Raw genomic sequence first — 19270 nt, 5'->3', positions numbered from 1 at the left:
GGATCTTGCAAACCGCTTTGCCTCAAGGTCTGAATTGCCTTGATGCAGCCCAGGGATTCTTCCAGCATGGCTTGTCCTAGCCCTCTGTCTTCTCCCTCCCACACAATATGGCTGGGAAGGGGCCGACACCCCTGACCCTGCGCAGGGCTCTGGAGTGCCACAGCATAGCCTGCAGAGGGCTGACGGCTGCCTTCCAGTAACAGAAGTGCTTGCACAGGCAGTGTGGAGCCAGGCATCTTTATTGGCCCCTCCAGCGGCCGTCAGACGTTGCTGGGGTTGTAGCACAGCATGTTCAGCTTGATGTTCTCGTTCCAGTGACGCAGCAGCAGGAACAAGTGCCTGGCTGCCCCTTTGAGGCAGCTCACGTCCACCCCTTCGGGCAGCCGCTGCGCCTGCAGCCACGCGTCTGCCTTGGCTGCCACCAGCTCCCACTCCTCAAAGAAGCCAGCACAGCGATGCTCCAGCCATGCCAAGGCCACTGCCGTGGCCCAGCTGGCACTCTCCAGGTCCTCTGGCCCCACATCCTGCCAGCTTACGCTAGCCTCAGAGGGGGCAGCTGAGTGGGGGCCAGTGTCAGACTCGGAGCCGTGCCCACTGTCTGCCTGTGCCCACACAGCCGTGCTTGGCACCTCAGAGCAAGTGTTGCGGGAGAGTGGCGAGCCAGGCTGTGGGGCTGTGGCAGACTCCTCACCTTCCTCACTGCCAGGCCCTGCCTCGGGGCTGCTCCTGGGCCCTGGGGATGTGGGGCTGAGGCTGGCTCGGTGGGAGGCATAGGGTGAGGCCCGACACAGGCGGTCCAGGGGGATCTGCACCACTTCAGAGAAGCTCTCGGTGAGCTGGAATGGTCCTTGGGCTTGCTGCAGTTGTACCTGCAATGATTGGGGCAGGTGACTGTGGGAGTTGGGCAGGGGAACAGACCCATCATGGCCCTCAGCACTCTGGTGTGAGCTGGGGGAGTGTGCCTGGGATACAAGGACTGTCCAAATGGCCCCCAGGGCCATTTGAGGCTGCCTCAGGGCTCAGCAGGCACCCACTGGGTTTGCATCAAGTGAGTGTTGCTGCAGGGCACCATGTGCTTGGCTCCCCCACCCCAGCTGGGATGGGGACGAGGTCCTTACCAGTGGAAGGTAGTCGTGGCTGGCATGGTTGCTGGAGCTCTTATTTTCCTGGCTGAGGCACTGTGGGCGCAATACCAGGCTGGGCCCCCTGCGCCTGCTGAGGCTAAACCTGTGGGGCACAGGTGAGTTAATGTGGGGGTATGGGGGTGAGTGCCTACTGCAGGGAAGCAGCTACCAAAACCCCATCTTTGTGCCACAGGGGACATTAAGGCCCAAGAAGCTGGCACTGTCCATTTTCCCTGCAATGTGCCCATTTTAGGCATCCTCCCACAACATGCAGCCTCACCTGGAGCCAGCTATGCTCTCTGTGGATTTCTGGGAGCCCATGGAGGTGATTGAAGGGCTGTTTGGAGGTCCTGCAAGAGAGGAGAGCTGATCAGGGGACCATGATGTACCCAGGGGTGTGTCCTGTTCCCCAGAACCTGTGAGGGTGGCTTAGCCCACGATCCAGCTGGGACGCACCGTTGGAGCAGTTCTGCTTTTCCGAGCCATAGGTAGGTGAGGAAATGCTGGCCAGAGACCCTGGGGTCTCTCCTCGCTCTGCAAAAGACCCAGAGCTGCTTCCAGGGACTGCTGTGCTGCTCCCCTCTCATCCCCCATCCATGTTACCCTCCCTAATGTGCAGCAGATGCCTCTCCCCAGGCATCCACAGTATTCCAGCTGGGACCCGACCCATGCAGCCATGAGCTGAGGGTCCCCAGGGCCCCTAGTGCTCAGACAGGTCCCTGGGGAGCATAAGTGGACCCAGGCTGGTACCTGTGGCAATGGGAGTCTCATCCTGGTCCTCTGCATTCTGCTGTTGACCCAGGCCTGCTGAGGAGCCCCTCTGGTGCCTGCTCCCTGCCTTGGTGGCCCTTGGCCGGCTCGTTGAGTTGGCTGCAAGGAACAGTGCTACCTCAGCCATCCATCCCCTCACTGCCCCCTCCCCACTACACCGGGGCCCCCAGCCGTACCTGTGCCCCACACCTCGGGGGCTGTGGGCAGAGCTGCCTGTGTGGCACCGTCCACGGGCACCAGGCGGGTGTAGAGAGAAGGCACGTTGCAGGCTTTGCTGGTTTGCACGGCTTTCAGGCGAAACCGGCGGGCAAAACCTAGCCAGAGCGAGGCGGTTGGAGGTGGAGGGCTGCTGGGGCTGCCCCGGGGAGGGCGACAGCATGCACCGGCACCCACCCTGCTCCAGCTCAGCCTCCCGCTGTGCCGCGTTCTCGTTGTCCTGGATGATGGAGCGTGCTGCCAAGCGGTGCAACGGCTTGTCCCAGGCCTTGGCCGCCCGCCGCAGGGGGTCCTCCCTGCCCGGTCGCTCCCGGGGTTGCAACAGTGACTCCAGCGAGGCTGTCACTTCCCAGGACACTGGCTTCCCAGCCTGCAGTGCATGGATCACCACCTGGCAGCGCAGAGGCAGGCTGGCATCACCTGTGCTGGGCTCCCCCGGCTCAGCTACTGGCTCAGCACTGAAGAGGTAGGAGGGCTCCACCAACATGTCCCAGTCCAGATGGGTGGGCGAGAGGAGGTTATCTGAGCAACGGCAAGACGTGGGCTTAGCGGCTGGGGAGGCAGCTGGTTTTGTTCCTCGCCACCCTCATCCCGCTGGGGCCAGCACTCACTCAACTCCACTGCACTGGGCTGCAGCCTCCGTGCCTGTGGTCCCAGCTCGTCGAGTCGCCCCTCCAGGGACTGGTTCCGCTTCTGTGACACCTTCTCCAAGGCCAGGCAGAGCCTGTGAGCGTCCAGCTCTCCGTGGGGCGAGGAAAAGCTGCGGCTGGCCAGGGCCGGGCGTGCCAGCGCCACCTTCTGCCTCCCCAGCTCCTCTGTGCTCAGGGCCACCATCACCTGTGGTGGCAGGGAGGCTGACAGCAAGCCCAAAGCACCAGCACAGACTATGCCAAGCCATGATGGGGCACCTGCAGCCACAGCCGACTGTTGGCCAGAGTCACTGGCTGCTGCCCAGCCCTGTGGCGCTGCAGACTGGCACTCGGGAGCCTCCCAGGGCTATGGGCACTGCTCGCCAGGCTCCTTATACGTGTGGGAAAGACAGCGAGAGTGAGACGGGAGTTTGCAAACATCCCTGGGGGCTGACTCAGCCTGACGCTGAGGCAGGAGGAGTTGGCAGAGGTTGCAATGTGTATGCGTGGGGGCTTAGCTCAGTTGCTTAGGCTGAACGATGCTACGGTGGGATGTGGTCTCCAGCACAGTTGCATCCTTCCACTGAGATGCTTCACCTAAACAACTATGGCATGGGAGTGACATCCGTGCTGCCTCTCGCCTAGGCAGCTGGGGGCCAGGGGAGGATCATTTACACGGTGGGGAAATCACTTACGCTTGACATTTCAGCAGCAAAGGCCACCAGCTGTGCCGTTGTACCAGGAAGGAGCAGAAGCGTGTCCTGGAGCTGGAGGACAGCTGGCTTCACCGAGCCTTGGGGCCCTCGTCCCTGGAGCTGCCTCTCCCCCATCCCAGTGACCTGGCTGGTTGTTAAACCCTGGTATGAAGCAGCAGGAAGGTGCCCCCTTGCTAATCAAGTATTGGGTGGTGTTGACTGAGGGCTGAAGGAACCAGGCAGGAGCTCAGCCAGCCCATCCCCTCACCAACTTGGCAGGTTCATTACCTGATGCCAGCCCAGCTATTTTCACTTGATTTCTGCAGCATCCACAAGGACCTGAGCTGGCTAGAAGCTGACTACCAGCCCAGAGAGCTGGGCGACCAGCTACTTGTCGTAGCGACAGCTACCCAGTTGGCCTGTTCCAGTAGGACAAAACTACCCAGCTGATCCTTGCTTAAAATCCAGGTGTGTCCCCTGCACAGTGCTCTCATCTCCAGAACGGTGTCCGTACGTGCAGGCACAAGGGGACAGTGAGACTCCAGAACAACCCTGCCATGTGTGAGCCCTTATGCCTCATCAGAGTCCTTACCTTGGCACCAGGTGGGGCAGAGGGCAGTGGGGCGGATTTTGTGGAGGACTCGCAGAGAGACAGACTCTTCTGGCCCTGCTGGGAGGTGGCATCAGTGCCAGGAGCTGAAAAGCCAACCTCAGGGGCCACATCGCGGGAGCCAGTGGACTCACTGCTGGTGGAGCTGCGGGAGAGCAAGCCGCGGCTGCGGTCGGTGCTGACCGAGCAGTGTGTCAGGACGTACTGCTCCTGGATGTAGGAGGGCTGGTAAATCCGCCTCCAGATATCTCCTCCGGAAACGGGATCTGTACCTGCCCGGCGAGCGCACACCTCATCAGCCACAGCTCCCACGCCTGCCCCCTGCCCCAGCTTCAGCTCCACTCACTGCGTTCCGACGTCTCCATGCCCACGACAGAGAGGTCCAGGGAAGTGTCCCCAGATCCCAGGGTGCCGCGGGGTTGCCGGTGGCCATCCCCAGGCGTAGGCACCTCCTCCTGGGAGAGGAATGCTGAGCCCTGGAAGCCCTGGCGAGGCCCTTCTTGGCCCTGGCAGAGAGAATGCACTGCTGTAAACACTCCCAGAATGGAGAGAAGCCAATGGCACCCAGAACGTGCCTTCCTCCCCATGCCATGGCAGTGCCAGTCATACCGGCGGGCGCCTGTTGCGGAAGCGAGCAATGCTGTAGAGGACGCAGTAGCTGACAAGGCGGTCCCCGGGGTAGAGGGCTGGGAGCTCAGTGGGTGAGAGCAGAGCCTCCATGCTGTCAGGGACATACCAGTCGATGGTGATGTCACTGATGGCTGGTTCAATAGCCTTCTTCAGGGACTTAATCAGCTGGAGTGGGGAGAGGAGCTGGTGTTGGACACCACAGTCTCTGTGTGCCACCTGTGCTCCCCTGTCCCTGCCCAGGCATTACCTTGGGCTGCAGCCTCTCTGCTGGGCTCAGGAACTCGGCACGGCCCCTGCTCACTTTGGCCATGTTCTTCAGCAGCTGCCGGCACACCTGTGGGCCCATGCCAAAACTGAAGCACCTGCAAGAGAGAGCCAGGCCATGAAAAGCCACAGCTGAGCTGCTGCCATTGTCTGTGTAGCCCAGTTGTGAGTCCTGTATCAAAATGATGGCCAGAGATGCCACCCTGGCTGCATGTTGGAGCACCCCAGAAGCTGAGCTGGTGGGACTGGGGCATGTGATGGGTGAAGGACACCCTCAGGGCCTCAGCAGGTGAGATTTGGAGCTGCAAAAGGAGAATCATAGAATCAGAGAACAGTGTATGTTCATGATCATGGAGTCCAACTGTTAACCCAGCACAACCAAGTCCACCACTAAACCACGGTGCTCCACATCTACGCTGAGAAACTGGTGGGAATAGCCCAGAGGACATGAAGAGCCCCAGGCGCCCCTGCTGCAGTGCTGGTGCCATACCTGACAGTGCTGGCCTGCCTGCGCAGCAGGCGGAGAATCCTGCCCGTGTTGCCTGCCGCCGCCGCGTTGGTGAAGAGGAAGAGCTGGCGGGGGTAGCCATGGTGGAGGGGCTGCATCAGCACCCAGCCCAGAGCTGCCAGCAGGCTGGTGCTGCCCACATCTGCCTGCAGCCCGCCGAGGTGCTCGCAGGCGCGCCGCAGCGTCTCCTGCCCACACGGACAGCCAGGCTCGCAGCGGTTCCCCAGCTCGCCAGCCCCAGCCCCGGGCGCTGGGAGTGGGGACAGAGGAGCTAGGGAGGGACAGTGACACTCACGTTGCTGCAGAGGCGGCTGGTTGGGAAGAGCGGCTTGACGTCGGTGCCGAAGCTGGCAATGTTGAGCAGCGTTCCTGACGGGAGGCTCTTCAGAGCCACGAGCAAAGCCTCCTGGGGTGACAGCGGGGAGCAGGGAAGGCTGCTAAGGACCGGCCACCCAGGGAGCAGCCCTGGCCCTGCGGCCGTGCCTTACCTTGACCTTGTCAAGTTCAGGGCCTTTCATGGTGTGGCTACGATCAATGAGGAAGAGAACCTCACGGGTGATGCTCTGCAGGTCCCTGGGGCCATCCTCTGTCTCCGGGCAGAAATTCAGCGTCAGCACGGGGTTGTGGAAGATGTCTTTGTGGAAACGCTTCTGCACAAAGGCCACCTGCAAGCCAGGGCTTTTCTCACAAACTCCGGCCCATGCTGAGGTCTTCCTCAACCTCATCCCATCACCTCCCCCTTTCCTCTCCCTCGCTCTCCCCCACTTGGAGCTGGTGGTGGCTGTGCCCTGTCACCTGTCTCTCGCCACTGCCATCCTTCCTGGCAATCCGCATGTAATCCCGCCGGCTCCGGATGTGGGCTTCGTACTCAGGGTAAGTCATGATGCCATCCTCTATCACCAGGTGGGGATGGTGGGGCTCTGTGGGGCACACGGGGGGTTTGGAGCCACCCCGTGCTGCAAAGAGCCGGGGGATGCTCTGGATGCTTTGGGGTGGTGCCCAGCCTCCCCAAACCTGCCAAGGGAACTATCCCTCCTCACCACAGGGGTAGAGGATGATCTCCAGGTCCCTGTCGTAGCAGTGGGGCTCAGCCAGGGTGACACAAGTGGTGGTAGCAGAGCTGGCCCAGGGGTCAGCATCAGCTCTCAGGGCATGGGATGGGCTCTCCAGTCCTGCAGGAAGGAGGAGGTGACAGGGCAACCTCTCATGCCCCACAGCTTGCCAAGCTCCATGCCTGTGCTAGACCCAGCATCATGGTGGTGGCTGATCCCTGCCAGCTGCATGGGATTAAGTGGATAGGCAGACAAGAGTGTTTCCCCACCAACCCACATCTCATCCTCACCTGTCACCTCCCCATCCATCAAGGAATGAGACTACTGACCCAAACCATCCCAAATTCACATGTGGGGTAGCTTTGTGAGGAGTCCCAGCCCCAGAAGGTGGGGTAGGGAAAAGGCTTCTTCATGTGCAGGGAGTACAAGAGTATAACAGGGGAAGAGGACTCATGTTCTAGGAGCATTGACAGACTTTGAGGACACCATCCCGAGGTAATATTGCTCATATTTTGGGAGGTTTTGCCCAGCCAACTGACACCACCTGAGCCACTCCCCTACCTGCCAGCAAGCAGGGGCTCTTCACCAGCAGCTCAAAGGCAAACTCATAAGGAAAAGGGTTGCAGGGCCTTCCCCGAAAGATGTCCACATTCTCCCCAGGCACTGCAGGCTCCACAGGCTGGCTCCGGGCACCTGGCCCCCCAAAACAGCTGGTGGGGCTGCAAGGGGAGAGGTGGTGATGGCTCCTGCCCCCCTCCTCACTCACCCAACATCGGCATTCCCCCTGCCCGCTGCCCCCCAGACGGTGGAGACTGAGGAAGCCATGAAAATCACCATAGGGCCAACCTGTCGTCACACAAGCTTGCCGGCTCGCTCTCGGGGACAGCAGGGACGCGGGGCGTGAGGACAGGGGGCAGCAGGAGGCGCAGAGCCCCGTCAGGCAGCGTGACCAGCTCCTGCGCTGTGCTCAGAGTGACAGCGAGGCTCTCCGACGGGCACAGCATGCCTGTGACGATGATGAAGGTGGAGCGCGCTGCATCTTCATCCAGGACAAGGTGGCCTGTGCAGGAGAAGGACGGTCAGTGAGGTATGTAAAGTTGGGAAGCAGGACCATGAATTGCACCAACTGCTCTCAAAGAGGACAACAGAGTGCAGGTATAACGAGGGCCATGCAAAGGGATGGGTGAAGACCCAGAAGAAGTGGAGGGAGGAGAAGATGAAGGCTGAGATTTCCAGCCCTGCCTCCCAGCCAGGAGGACCCAACAGCATCACTCATGCCACGGCACCTACCACTGGCACAGCGGCGTGGCCGGCTGAAGCTGTGGCCAACCTGGAGGCAGCAATCCTGCACCCGGTGCCGGTTCTGGACCTGGAACGTCACCCGCCGGCTGCCCACCACTGCCTCGAAGCCAGCCACCACCTCTGACTCCTCCAATGGGTAGATGAAGATGCCTGTGAGTGGGAAAGAGCCTCAAGGCAGATCCTGACACGGACACTGCCATAGCACAGTACAGCCCATGGCAGCACCGACAGAAGCCTGGCTTGCAGGGCAATTGAGGTGTTTGGGAGTAGGAAAACATGCAGGAAGGACCCTGAGCCTCACTAGACAGGAGGAGGACAGGATGAAATCCCCCTCCTCAGCCATGGGAATGCTTTTGCTCAACCTCATTCTGCTCCCACCCGCGGGGCAATGCTGTGTGTCAGCCACGCCCTCACCACCACTGGTCTCTGCCTTTGCTCCCCAGACTGAGCAAGGTTTGGAGGCCAGGACACAGGTGGGCTGGAGCCAGAGATGCCCTCCAGCATGAGTGATCTTAGGGGGCTGTGTAGGCCACTTGGATCCCTGCCAGCCCTGACAGCTCCCCCTTACCTTCCACAGGCTCCTCATGAGGGTTGGTGTACACAAGGTGAGCAGTGATGCTCAAGGAGTACCCATTGGCGCAAGCCTTCACCCTGGAGCTCTTCAAGGGCAGGGCTTCCCAAGAGGAGAGAGCGTACAGTCCTGGCATAGTCCCTCAGCTGTGGGCAGCTGCAGCAGAGGGGAGGCAGGTGGTGGGTGCTTGAGGGCAGGGTCTACCAGGAAGGCACTTGGGCACACAAGCCACTTCCAACAGACCAGCCTGTAAGGGAGGAGCAGGTCCTCAGCCCTTCCTGTTCACAACACAGGTGGACTTGAAGCCGGTTCTGCTCGGACACCAGCCCCTCTGTGAATTCAGTCTGGAGACACAGGAACCTACAGAGAGCTTTCCCACCCCATAGGCAAATAAAACTGGCTGCTGGGCAGCAAAATTACTTCTCCCAGGGGCAGCATCAGGTACATGCAAGCTCCAAGCCCTGGCAGACAAGCAGGTACTGTTGGATAGGCCAGATAACAGCCAGCTCAATTCTCAGCTACCCCACAGCAGCTCAGTGGCTTCAAAGTCTCCCCCAGTCATCCCCTGCACTGGCAGGAGAGGAATGTCTGCTGCTCCCATCTCCATCCACCCACAGAGGTTACCAGGGTAATTTGGTTAAAAAAGAAGTGAGGAGCCCAGAGTGTAACTAGGGCACGACAGAGAGTGGTGTTTGCTGGGGGTTTAATAATTAACAACAAGGTCAGCACTGCACCGGAGAGCAGCACAAAGGGGAAGGCACTGCAGGGGGGGAGCCCAGCCCGAGGGATGATGCTCTCTGTCTCTGGGCAAGTAATGCTCTGCCCAGATACGGCAGCCTGGAAGCCTCCTCTTTGCCAGCAGCTGCAGGAAGTGGCTGGAGATGCCTTCCAGCCTGGGCACCAACCCACTCCACACTACTCTTCCCGCTTAAAAAAAACACTTGGGAGCGGCACCTCAAATGCCTGCCTGGAGCCAAGGCATCTCTCTAACATCACTCCACCCTGTGCCTTCAAATGTTCATGTCAAAATTCCAGTTAGGCTTAGCCCTGCCTCTCCATAGATAGCACACATGGGTCCTGCTCCAGGCAAGGGTCTGCTGCTCCACACTATATCCCCTGCCTGCCCCAAGCACCTGCAGCCCAACTGCAGAGAGGTCCCTGCATCAGGCCACGTAACACTGCTTCAGCATGCAACATGCCCAGGGCAAGGCCAAGGCCAGGTACAAGTGAACCATCTGACACTTCAGTGGCCTTCAGCCCAAGAACAGCTTGTACGACCATCAGTAACAGGAAGCTCAGGATGCCCTCAGCACATAGTCATAGGTTGACACTCTTAGAACATCCTTGAAAGCTAAGCAGGGCCTCAGAGGTAGTGCAAGAACTGAGCTCATGGGTGGCACAAAGCAAGAGAGCCTCTGGGAAGTGCAGAAGTGCATTAGCAATGTAGCTGCATCCCAGGAAAATCACTCCAGAAAACTACACCAGAAGCAAGCTGTTTACCTCCTCAGACAGCATCATGGGGTTATAACAGCAGGTCCTGGCTGACCAATTACCCCCTGCCATCGCCAACCCTCTATCCTGTGTGCAGGATGCTAAGCCCCCTGGACTGCTCTCCCAGCACACAAAGTGACATCAGGTCCCTGCACAGCCCAGTTTTCCCCCACAGCAGCTGTGGCACCACTAAGAACATCAGCAGCCAGGTCTTTCCTTGGCCACAGTGCTCAGCCAGGCTCCAGGACTCCCCCAGCCCGGCCACAGGCACTCGGCTTAATGGTCAGCAACGCAGCTGCTATCTGCTGTGCTGCCCATTGGCCAGGGCACTGCCAGCTTGTTTACCAGGGACTTACTGGAGAAGCTGTCCCGGCTGCTTTTTATCGCTTCTCTTTACATTTACACTCCCAGAGTAAACAGGTCCCATCTGGCCATGCCGCGCTTCACGCTGGCTGCTCTAAGCCCTGTGGTAATGAAGAAAACCAGACTCGATGGTACTTGCACCAGGCTCTTCATCCTCTTTCCCCTGGGGCAGCAAATTGTCCCCAGGTGCCAACGTGGTATCAACAACAGGACCCTGGGCCCCCTCTCCATCCCCACCATGGTCGTCAGTGCCTTTGCAGCCTACTCCTCCGCCCCTTCCCACTGGCTTCCTTCAGGAGCTGGTTAACCTGGCATATCCCCTGATATGTAGGGAAGGACAGAAAGAGCAGGATTGGGGCTGGCTCTCTGAGATGGTGGCAAAAAGCCCTCAGTGAAGGCAAGAAGGAGCAAACTCTTCTCTAGGTCAGAACAACTTAATGTTTCTCTTCTCACTCATGGGCAGGTTGAGTTTTCCAGCACAGCTGCTGCAGAGCTAGATGCCTGAGCCCAGTGGACCTCTTTAGCTGCCAGCAAAGTTGTCAGAGTTTCACCTGCTGCAGTGACAGCCACTCACATTGGGATGCAGCATGGTCCTGGGGAAGGATGAGACCAGCCTCAGCACAGGCAGACCCAGCAGAAATTTCCAGTGGTGACAGATAACACAGGCTGGTAGAAGAGAAGGATGGAAAAAGAGGGAGCCCAAACCTCTGTGTGACTCTTCCTCCTGCTTGTCCACATTGGTCCCTGCTTTCCTAACCTCCCTTTCTTGTAGGACAGACATACATTGCTCTTCTGAGACAGGGTACAAGGGCTGGAAAACAAGATCTGTCCCAACTTCTGGAGCAGGAAGGAGGCCACAGAGGCAGGAAGTGATGGCACTGCTGCCCCGGGCATGCCACTTTGCAGAGACTCCAAAGAGGAGGAAAAGAGGGGCAGCTGTAGGGAAAGGGAACAGTCTGAGCCTCCAGCTTGGGGTGCAATTCCCTGCTTGGCACTGCTGCTTCACATGCTGGGAAGTCAAAACAGAGAGCAAAGCCCTCTGCACACACACAGACATGCATGCATATGTGTGCACACCCCCTGGTACTTGCACTGCATCCAGGACCTCTTCTGTTGCTCTCCCCTCCCCAGAATTGCTCAAACCCCTGAAATAACAACCAAAACAAAACCACACGACCAAACTAACCAAACAAAAACCCCCAAACACATCCATGCTAGGGAACAGTAGTTACTCGCCCTCAAGGTACCCTAACTCACACACCTCCTCAAAAGGAAATGTCCCAGCCCCACAGATTTCCCCTGACCCAGGGAGAACAGCCCTACAAAAGGGTCCCGCTCTTCCTCCAAGCAAGGGGCATTTGTGGCGTGGGCCAGGGGATGGCTGCTGATTCCTTTGGGAATGTTCCCAGCAGTTAAGCCAGACCTGCCGGGTCCATGCTGGATGGTGATTTCAGCACTTCTGTGGCCCTACTGCCTCATCTCCCACCTCTCAACTCAGCTGCAATCGGGGTTGTCCTGACAGTATCTGTGTGGCCCTGGAGCACCCAGAAATTGCAGTATACCTGCGAGAGTTCCCGAGTCACCACGGTCCCAGCCCCCCTCCCCCGGCCCTTACCTGGAGGAGGATGATACAGGAGCTGCAGGCTCAGCTCAGCACTGCTGGGTCCCTGCCCTCCACAAAGTGCTCTGCCCTGGGAGTGGGTCTCCCTGCCCCTCTGACAGGAGACTGTGGATTCTGATGGGAATGAGCGGTCCTTCCCTGCCTCTCCCTGCTGCAGGCTCCCTCTCTGGCACTGGCTCCTTCACCGCCCTCGCTCCATCCCTCACTCCCTGTGCCAGCAGAAGAGCTGCTCCAAGCCCAGCCTCATTAAAGAGACACACTCCCTGGTACTGCTACCCTGGGGAGGGCTGGGGGATACTCTCGCAGTTGGCACTGAGGGGTCTCAGGCAACACCCAATGCACCCAGAGGGTGAAAGTCTGCTCTGCACCCACAGTGTGGCAATGTCCAGCCAAACTTTGGTGCTGGTGAGACCCCAGGGTAATGCTGTGGCACCCACAAATACAGAGTTTGATTGCCAGGGTCATGTCACTGCCTCTCCTGTGTTCCTCCAAAACAAGTACAGCACAAAACACAACCCTCCATGAGCCAGCTGAACTCTATAGTACTAGTAGGCCACAAGTGTCACAACTAGTGACAGAGAAAGGTCTCTGCCACCTTGAGACCACCAGGAGAGGGCTGGGTACAGGCAGATGCTGACCATTCCCTCTCCCCCCAACTCAGATACCCTGGGGTCCTGTTGGGGTCATCCTCATCAGCCTCTATGTGCAATAGTGAGATCCCATTCCTGAAGAACAGGGAGAAGGGAGGATTTGGAGAAGGACCAACCTTTGGGTGACAAGTATGACAACAAGCCCCTTGGGGAGAGTGCAGACAGTCAGGAAATCCCAGCAAAGCCAGGGCACATCTGCTGGCAGGGAAATCTCCCAGCCTGAGGCTTGCTGGGAATCCCTCCACTGCCACTGCTGGCCTGACATTCCCAAGTGGGACCAGAGAAAACTGTCAGATTTAGGGCTAATTCCTGCCCTGCCTCCCAGGCAGCTTCCTCACTGTGCTATAGATAGGGCTGTGCTGCCACAGCTCTTTTTATAGAGCATGCAGAGGGGAACCACCCACCTCCCGTGCATCGCAAACCCACCGTCACAGCCATGCCGAACCTGAAGCCAGCCCAGCCACAAACTGGGGCAGAAAGAGCAGGCAGTGCTGGAAGGCAGTGGTCTCCAGTCCTCAGCAGGTGATATCGGAGCAGCACCGGTGCAAGGCCTGGCAGAACTGCATCTCCCCAGCAGATCTCACCTCTAAGCTGACCCGTGCACAGCTATGGCTTCAGCTCCTCAGCACGGGCAGGAATGAAGGAGGAAAATCTCGTCAGAAGATGCCCTTTGTGGTAGCATAGGGCATACTCCCCCTCTCTGACCCCCTACCCTGCATTTCAGCCAACATGATTGTCTGAGCGAGAAGCACTCTGCATGTCCCTGAGGTGCTTGCGAGTGCATATTAAGCCATTCTCTTTCCCTGCGGGAGATGCCCCACGGCACACCACTTCCCTTCCTTGTGCCGCATGGCGAGAGAGCAGTGCTGAAGTGTGCAGCTGCTCCCTTTCTCTGCCGTTTCTGACCACAGGAGAAGGATGCTAACCCACGTATTCTCCCCCCACAAGACGCCGGCTCTGCGAGCTGCCGGAGGCACAGCGCATGCCGCAGCACATCCCCGCAGCCTGCGGCGTGCGCCGGGCTCCCTCTCCCATCGTCGCGGCAAATGCTGCAGCTGTTCCGGCCCCGAAAAAAAGACCAACAACAACAAAAATCAACCAACCACCAGACACAGGCTTTGATTTTCCTCTGAGATATTGTTTCTAGGCCAAGCCGAGGCGAAGAAATGCGTCCAAATGCGAGTGCTGGGTTGGTGCCACCAGCCGCGGTGATTTAGCCAGCCTATGGCGTCAGACACTGTCTGCGGCCCCGGTGCTATGGCAGGTGAATAACCACGGCGTGCTCAGCACCGGAGTCACAGCCAACACCCCAGCCTTTCGCAGCAGCCCCGAGGAGATGCAGATGGGCTCTATCCCGCTCCGTACAGCGCTGACACCAACATCAGACAGCAGGCGCGGGCGTCCCCGCTCCGCACTGTCACAGCTTCCCTACAACAGCGCATCGCAGCCGCAAACAGCCCCGCGGGGCGCTTGGCACTGCTTTTCGGCATCGTGCCGGGCTAAGGCGTGCGTTGAGAGCACAGGCCCGGGTCAGCCCAACGACTTCACTCGGCACCTTTGTGCTCCAGTGATCTCACGCAGGTCTCACCAGTGTGCCGTCCTGCCCGAGGGACTTCTCGTTATCTGGGTATTTATCCTCAAATCACCCGTAACTTGTCCTGGGTTTACTGAACTGAATCATCATCATCCAGAGATAAGGCTAGCTGGAGGGAGCACAGGCTGCAAAGCTCTTACAGGTGCTCTTTCAGGTCCCGAGTCACTGATAAGCCCTGTGAATTTAGTGCTAAAGGAGGAAATAACCTGAGGAGACACCAGCCGCTGCCAGGATGGAGTGACCGTGCCGAACATAACTGCAGCTTCTCAGATCCAGCCGAGGGCTGCTGGGACAGAGAATCTGGGCAGAAGGCAATCGTCTTCAGCTGTCTACTGCTTGTTAAATCAGTGCAAATTAAGCCAGATCGAAATCAGATGCCCTGTTATGTAACCTGTGCGTTATTCACCTGCCCCCAGTTACAGAGGAGCTGGAGGGAGAACAGTGGGAAATGAAACGAGCAGTGATCAAGATGGCTCCTGGAGACACCAGGGACCCTTGGGGAAGGTGCTGGGAAAGCTGCCAGAGCTCGCCCTGCCCAGACTTAATAGAAGCGCTCCCAGGATGCTGGCACAGCACCGGCAGACGGGGCTGAACGTGTGTCTCTAACGCGGACCCGGCACCACGTACTGCTGGGTCTCCTTGCCGCGGCAAAGCCAGCGGGGGCTCACACGGCGGACACGGGTGTCTCACGGTGCCCCCCCACCAGGGGGCGGCTGGGCTGACCGAGCGGCTGCCTCGCCGCGGCCCTTGCCAAGCGCCCAACCCGCTGCCGAAAACGAAACTCCGTGGGGTTGGGGAACCTGAAACTCGCTGCCACCCCCTGCTCCCCAGCTGCTTCCTGCTCGGCGGCCAAACCCTTTGCCAGGGCGCCGAGGTGGGCTGCCGGGGCCGTGCCCAAGGACGCTCTGTGTACGGCAGCGCAGCCAGGCGGCAGCGTGACGCAGGGTTTGTATTTTGGCTCCGGCTCCTTGCTGCTGTCCTTCTTCCAAGGGTGGGGCGGGGGCCTGTGGCCGTTCAGAGCAGCTTGGGCCAGCACAGCGCCAGCGGGAATTGAGGCTTATCAGGAACTGGGGCTCAGCAGCACGGCAGGGTTCCGACAGACCATCCTGTCCCGTCACACAGCGTAAAGCTGGGGTGCTGGGCGCCAGACAAGGGTATGTGCCAGCTGCTTCCTTTCCCTGCCAGGCTCTGACCAGGCAGCGAGGGGGTACATGAGTCTTGGGCCTCCTCCCAGCGGCGGCGGCTAAGGATAGATGGAGCCGGGAAAAAGGAGAGGGGGCTGGAGAAGAAGCTCTAAGAGAAACCAGCCCAAACTATGGGTGTGGGGTGCGACCGGAGCGCCGCGGGAGATGCCCGGGCTTGCCCGCAGCAGCCGGGGCGGGGGAGTGGCGGCAATGAGACCCGGCAGGGCTGGGGCGGGCCCGGGCAAGCCCCGCGGCGAGCAGGGATGGCCGAGCGGGTGCTTCCCTCTAGCGGGGAGCGGAGCGGGCTGGGCCGGGCCGGCTGCCCCCAGCGCCGGCGCCCTGCATCCCCGCTCCGCCTCCGCGTTCCCGGGCCGCGGGCACGTGGTGCGGGCGGGGCGCGCTTCCGGAGCCGCGGCGGAGCGGTGAGAGCGGGCGGCGGCGCCGGGGCAGCTCCAGGCGCCGGGCACGCGTGGGGTGCCCTGGGGTGGTGCTGGGTGGGGTCCCGCAACATGTGTCCGCGGGTGGTGGGACCTGGAGGAGCCGGCCCAGTTCCCGTGCGGCACTCTAAGGCACCGCTACTGTGAACCTGGCACCGGAGACACCCCGTTACCACCCTCCCCGGTCTTTGGGCTGATAGGGCCACTCCAGACCGGGAGCGCAGGTTCCACACAGGGCTAGGTTTCGAGTGGGGGAAGTGCACAAACACCCCGGGACTTGTAAACCAGGCGGCATGCCATAGTGGTGTGCCAGCCGAGGGCAGGAGACCCTCGCTGACAGCTTGGGCAGCAGGGGACACAAGTGCCCTGGAGCTGACTCGGGGTGGACGCCGGGGGCCCACCAAAGCTGTTCTGCCAGTGCCACTGCTCAGCTGGACAGGGAAGAGAAAATGTAATGGAGGGCTCGTGGGTGGAGATAAGGACAGGGAAGTCACTTGGAGATCACCCACCAGCTCCTTTCACAAATGGGAGCAGGGAAAACAGACTTGACCTGGGGAAATTAGTTTAATTTATTAGCAATCAAATACGAGTAGAATGGCAACAAATAGAAACTAATAACACCTTCCCCCCCACCTCTCCCTTCTTCCTGGGCTGTATGTTTCTCCTGAGTTCTCTACCTCCTCCCTGCTAGCAGCACAGGGAGATAGGGAATGGGGCTTCCAGTCAGTTCATCGCATGTTGCTTCTGCTGCTCCTTCCTCCTCGGAGGGAGGACTTCTCGCATTCTTTCTCTGCTCCAGCATGTGGTTCCTCCCATGGGCTGTCGTTCTTCAGGAACTACTCCAACACGAGTCCTTCCCTCAGGCTGTAGTTCTTTACCCATTGTTCCAGTGTGGGTCCTTTCCATGGGGTGGAATCCTTCAGGAACAGACTGCTCAAGTGTGAGGGCTTCATGGGGTCACAAGTCCTGCCGGCAAACCTGCTCCTGAATGGGCTTCTCTCACCATAGGAGCATAGGTCTTGCCAGGGGCCTGCTCCAGCATAGGCTTCCCATGGGGGTCACAGCCTCCTTTGGGTATCAAGTAGATATCTGCTCTATGGTTAACTTCCACGGGCTGCAGGGGGACAGCCTGCTTCACCATGGTCTTCTTTACAGGCTGCAGTGGAGTCTGCTCAGGCACCTAGAACACCTCCTCTCACCTCCTTCACTAACCTTGGTGTCTGTAGAGTTGATTTCCCTCTCAGTCTTCTGCTGCAGTTCTGTTGTGCAGGTATTTTCCCCTTCTTTTTCAGTGATGGCCTTGGCCAACAATAGGTCCATCTTGGCGCTGGCTGACATCAGCTCTATCATACACAGGAGAAGCTTCTAGCAGCTTCTCACAAAAGCTACCCCTGTAGCCCCTCCTGCTACCAAAACCTCGCCACACAAACCCTGCCAAGGCAGGCGCAAGGCAGTACCAAAGAAAGGGAGATCTGTGGTTTGGGAGTGTGGACTCAACTTTGTTCCATCCCCGCAGCACGAGACCATCTGATACACAGCCATGGGGAGACCCAGGAAGGAGGCCAGTGGCACATCATCCCCTCGGCCAGCCACAGCCGCCTCTAAAGCCACCCCTGCTGCACCACCGCCCTCTGCCTCGGCCGCCCGGGCCAAGGCTGCAGCTGCAGGCAGCCAATCCAGGAGCACTCCAGCTGCTGGGGTCCCCAGCCAGGGAAGGGGTGCTAAATCAGCTTCCTCTCAGCCTAGACCTATCACTCCAGCCGCTGAGGTCACCAGCTCCAGCCGGGGGAGGAGTGCAAAGCCAGAGTCCTCTCAGCCTAGACTTGTAGCATCCCGCGGAGCCCGAGGAGGTGCTAGAGACCAGCACAAAGTATCTGCTGGCAGTTGCTCGGCGACCCCTAAGAAGTTACCTGATGCCAGAGGAGATGCCAGTTCGACCAAACTTGGTGCACGTCTGCAGAAGCAGCAGCCTGAAGCTGACTGGAGTGGGTCCTGTGACCGGTTCCTGGTTCCCCTGGAAAGCCAGGACATCCTAGAGGTGGAGAAGGAGACCCGGGGCCAGCGGAGCAACCCCAAGTGGTATGAGTGGCGAGAGAACCGCATCACTGCCTCTGTGGCCCCCAGGATCGCCAGCAGCAAGTTTGCCAATGGCAAGACAGATGAGGTGCCCAAGTCCTACCTGAAAGCAGTGGTGAGCCCCAGCCCGGGGGTGCAGACACCAGCCATGTCCTGGGGACTCCGCAATGAGAAGGTGGCTGTGCAGGCCTACGAGCAGCTGAAATCACAGGCAGTGGGCAAGCCAGTACAGGTGGAGGACTGTGGCCTCTTCATTCACCAGGAGAAGAAGTGGATTGCTGCCAGCCCAGATGGCATTGTCAAGGAGGCAGCCACAGGGAAGGTCCTGGGGCTGCTGGAGGTGAAGTGTCCCTACAAGCACAGGAACAAGACTGTGCGTGAGGCCTGCAAGGACAAAGACTTTTGCCTTAAGGTAGATGGGGACTCCTATTCCCTGAAGAGGGATCATGCCTACTTCACCCAGGTCCAGTGCCAGCTAGCATCTGCTGGCTTCCAACAGGCTGACTTCGTGGTACACACCACCAAGGAGACAGCTGTGGTCCCCGTAGAGTTTAATGCTGAGTTCTGGGGAAAGACAGTGCCCAAACTAGAGAAGTTTTACACACAGGCAGTGATTCCCCACCTGGAGGAGAAGGCAGGTGGCTCTGTCTGGGGCAAGGAGGAGTAGAGACCCCCATACATCTCGCTTGGCTGCAGAAATTCAGTTTTGGCCCCTAGCATAGAAGTGAGCCCAGTTTTGCTGCTGTTCTTGGACCATTTGTTGCCTCTGCCCCAGTACAACTGCCCCAAGACTGAAATGCACCAGCAGGACCCTGGTTTGGTAAGGGTCCCCACAGTGATTTCTTCTCACTCCAGCCAGGTCAGTGCTTGGCCCCCAGTGCCTTTTTGTTCTGCCCCTCTTGTATCCCCCAGTTTGATCCAGTGGCATTGCCTGATGGAAGGTGGCACACCTCAGGATGTGCAGCAGAAGCCACTAGTACCTCTGTGCTGGAGTAACAGACTTTTGTGGAGAAAACTGGATCCTTTGGCACCTCAACTGCTGTCAAAACTAAATTGTCACTCTGTTCTGGAGGAGAGAGCGAGCCAGGGAAGGTTTGTAAGCACCTAAGAGTTTCTGAAGTGCCCTAAAGAGTCACAGCACAGGCGTGCGGACACCCTCCCAGCCATCTATCCACTGCTTTGGAATGACCTGTGATCCTCACAGTGAGCTGGCTGCAGCCTCAGGAAGATGGAGCCCATCAAAGAGGTTGTCCTCCAGCCCATGCGTCATCAGAGGCCTTCCTGTGGAGCATCCCCGTGTGCCACAGCAGGGTGGGGTGATGGTTATAGCTCTATTAAACTGAGATGCATTCACCTGCTTGTTCACTTTTGTTTGTGCAGCTTGGTGTTTACCTGGGCAGGGAGAAGCAGTGCTAAGTAGGATGCCAACATAAGGTTCCCCTCTCAGTCACAGCAAAAGGGGAGCAGGGGAGCACTCAGGTC

General features: G+C 59.1%; 2 protein-coding genes across 13 annotated transcripts; one reads left to right on the top strand and one right to left on the bottom strand.

Moving 5' to 3' along the window:
- Positions 1 to 221: 221 nt before the first annotated feature.
- VWA5B2 (von Willebrand factor A domain containing 5B2) lies at positions 222 to 15628 on the bottom strand. 9 transcript variants are annotated; one of them, XM_064165171.1, is made up of 23 exons: positions 11842 to 12045; positions 10220 to 10327; positions 8370 to 8619; positions 7790 to 7951; positions 7334 to 7559; positions 7061 to 7218; positions 6488 to 6619; positions 6243 to 6367; positions 5936 to 6112; positions 5743 to 5853; positions 5430 to 5635; positions 4923 to 5037; positions 4655 to 4840; positions 4392 to 4551; positions 4028 to 4317; positions 2723 to 2948; positions 2289 to 2633; positions 2072 to 2209; positions 1875 to 1994; positions 1581 to 1658; positions 1405 to 1474; positions 1119 to 1227; positions 222 to 869 (listed from the first exon to the last, which is right to left on the bottom strand). In XM_064165171.1, the coding sequence occupies exons 3-23, from the start codon at positions 8506 to 8508 to the stop codon at positions 261 to 263; spliced, it is 3882 nt and encodes a 1293-aa protein (XP_064021241.1). In that variant the 5' UTR covers positions 8509 to 8619; positions 10220 to 10327; positions 11842 to 12045; the 3' UTR covers positions 222 to 260. The 9 variants fall into 9 exon arrangements, with proteins under 9 accessions (XP_064021241.1, XP_064021243.1, XP_064021246.1 ...); XM_064165173.1 differs by lacking the exons at positions 10220 to 10327; positions 11842 to 12045 and adding an exon at positions 12943 to 15628; XM_064165176.1 differs by lacking the exons at positions 10220 to 10327; positions 11842 to 12045 and adding an exon at positions 12943 to 15628 and having other exon boundaries at positions 8370 to 8528.
- Positions 14532 to 19153, top strand: LOC135186957 (EZH inhibitory protein-like). Of its 4 annotated transcripts, XM_064165187.1 has the most exons (3): positions 14532 to 15036; positions 16868 to 16982; positions 17229 to 19153. In XM_064165187.1, the coding sequence occupies exon 3, from the start codon at positions 17253 to 17255 to the stop codon at positions 18453 to 18455; it is 1203 nt and encodes a 400-aa protein (XP_064021257.1). In that variant the 5' UTR covers positions 14532 to 15036; positions 16868 to 16982; positions 17229 to 17252; the 3' UTR covers positions 18456 to 19153. The 4 variants fall into 4 exon arrangements, with proteins under 4 accessions (XP_064021257.1, XP_064021255.1, XP_064021258.1 ...); XM_064165185.1 differs by lacking the exon at positions 16868 to 16982; XM_064165188.1 differs by lacking the exons at positions 14532 to 15036; positions 16868 to 16982 and adding an exon at positions 15086 to 15245.
- Positions 19154 to 19270: the final 117 nt, after the last annotated feature.

Source organism: Pogoniulus pusillus, chromosome 26 (genome assembly GCF_015220805.1).
Source record: "Pogoniulus pusillus isolate bPogPus1 chromosome 26, bPogPus1.pri, whole genome shotgun sequence".
NCBI classification, from domain to species: domain Eukaryota; kingdom Metazoa; phylum Chordata; class Aves; order Piciformes; family Lybiidae; genus Pogoniulus; species Pogoniulus pusillus.
This window is presented reverse-complemented; position numbering and strand designations above follow the sequence as displayed.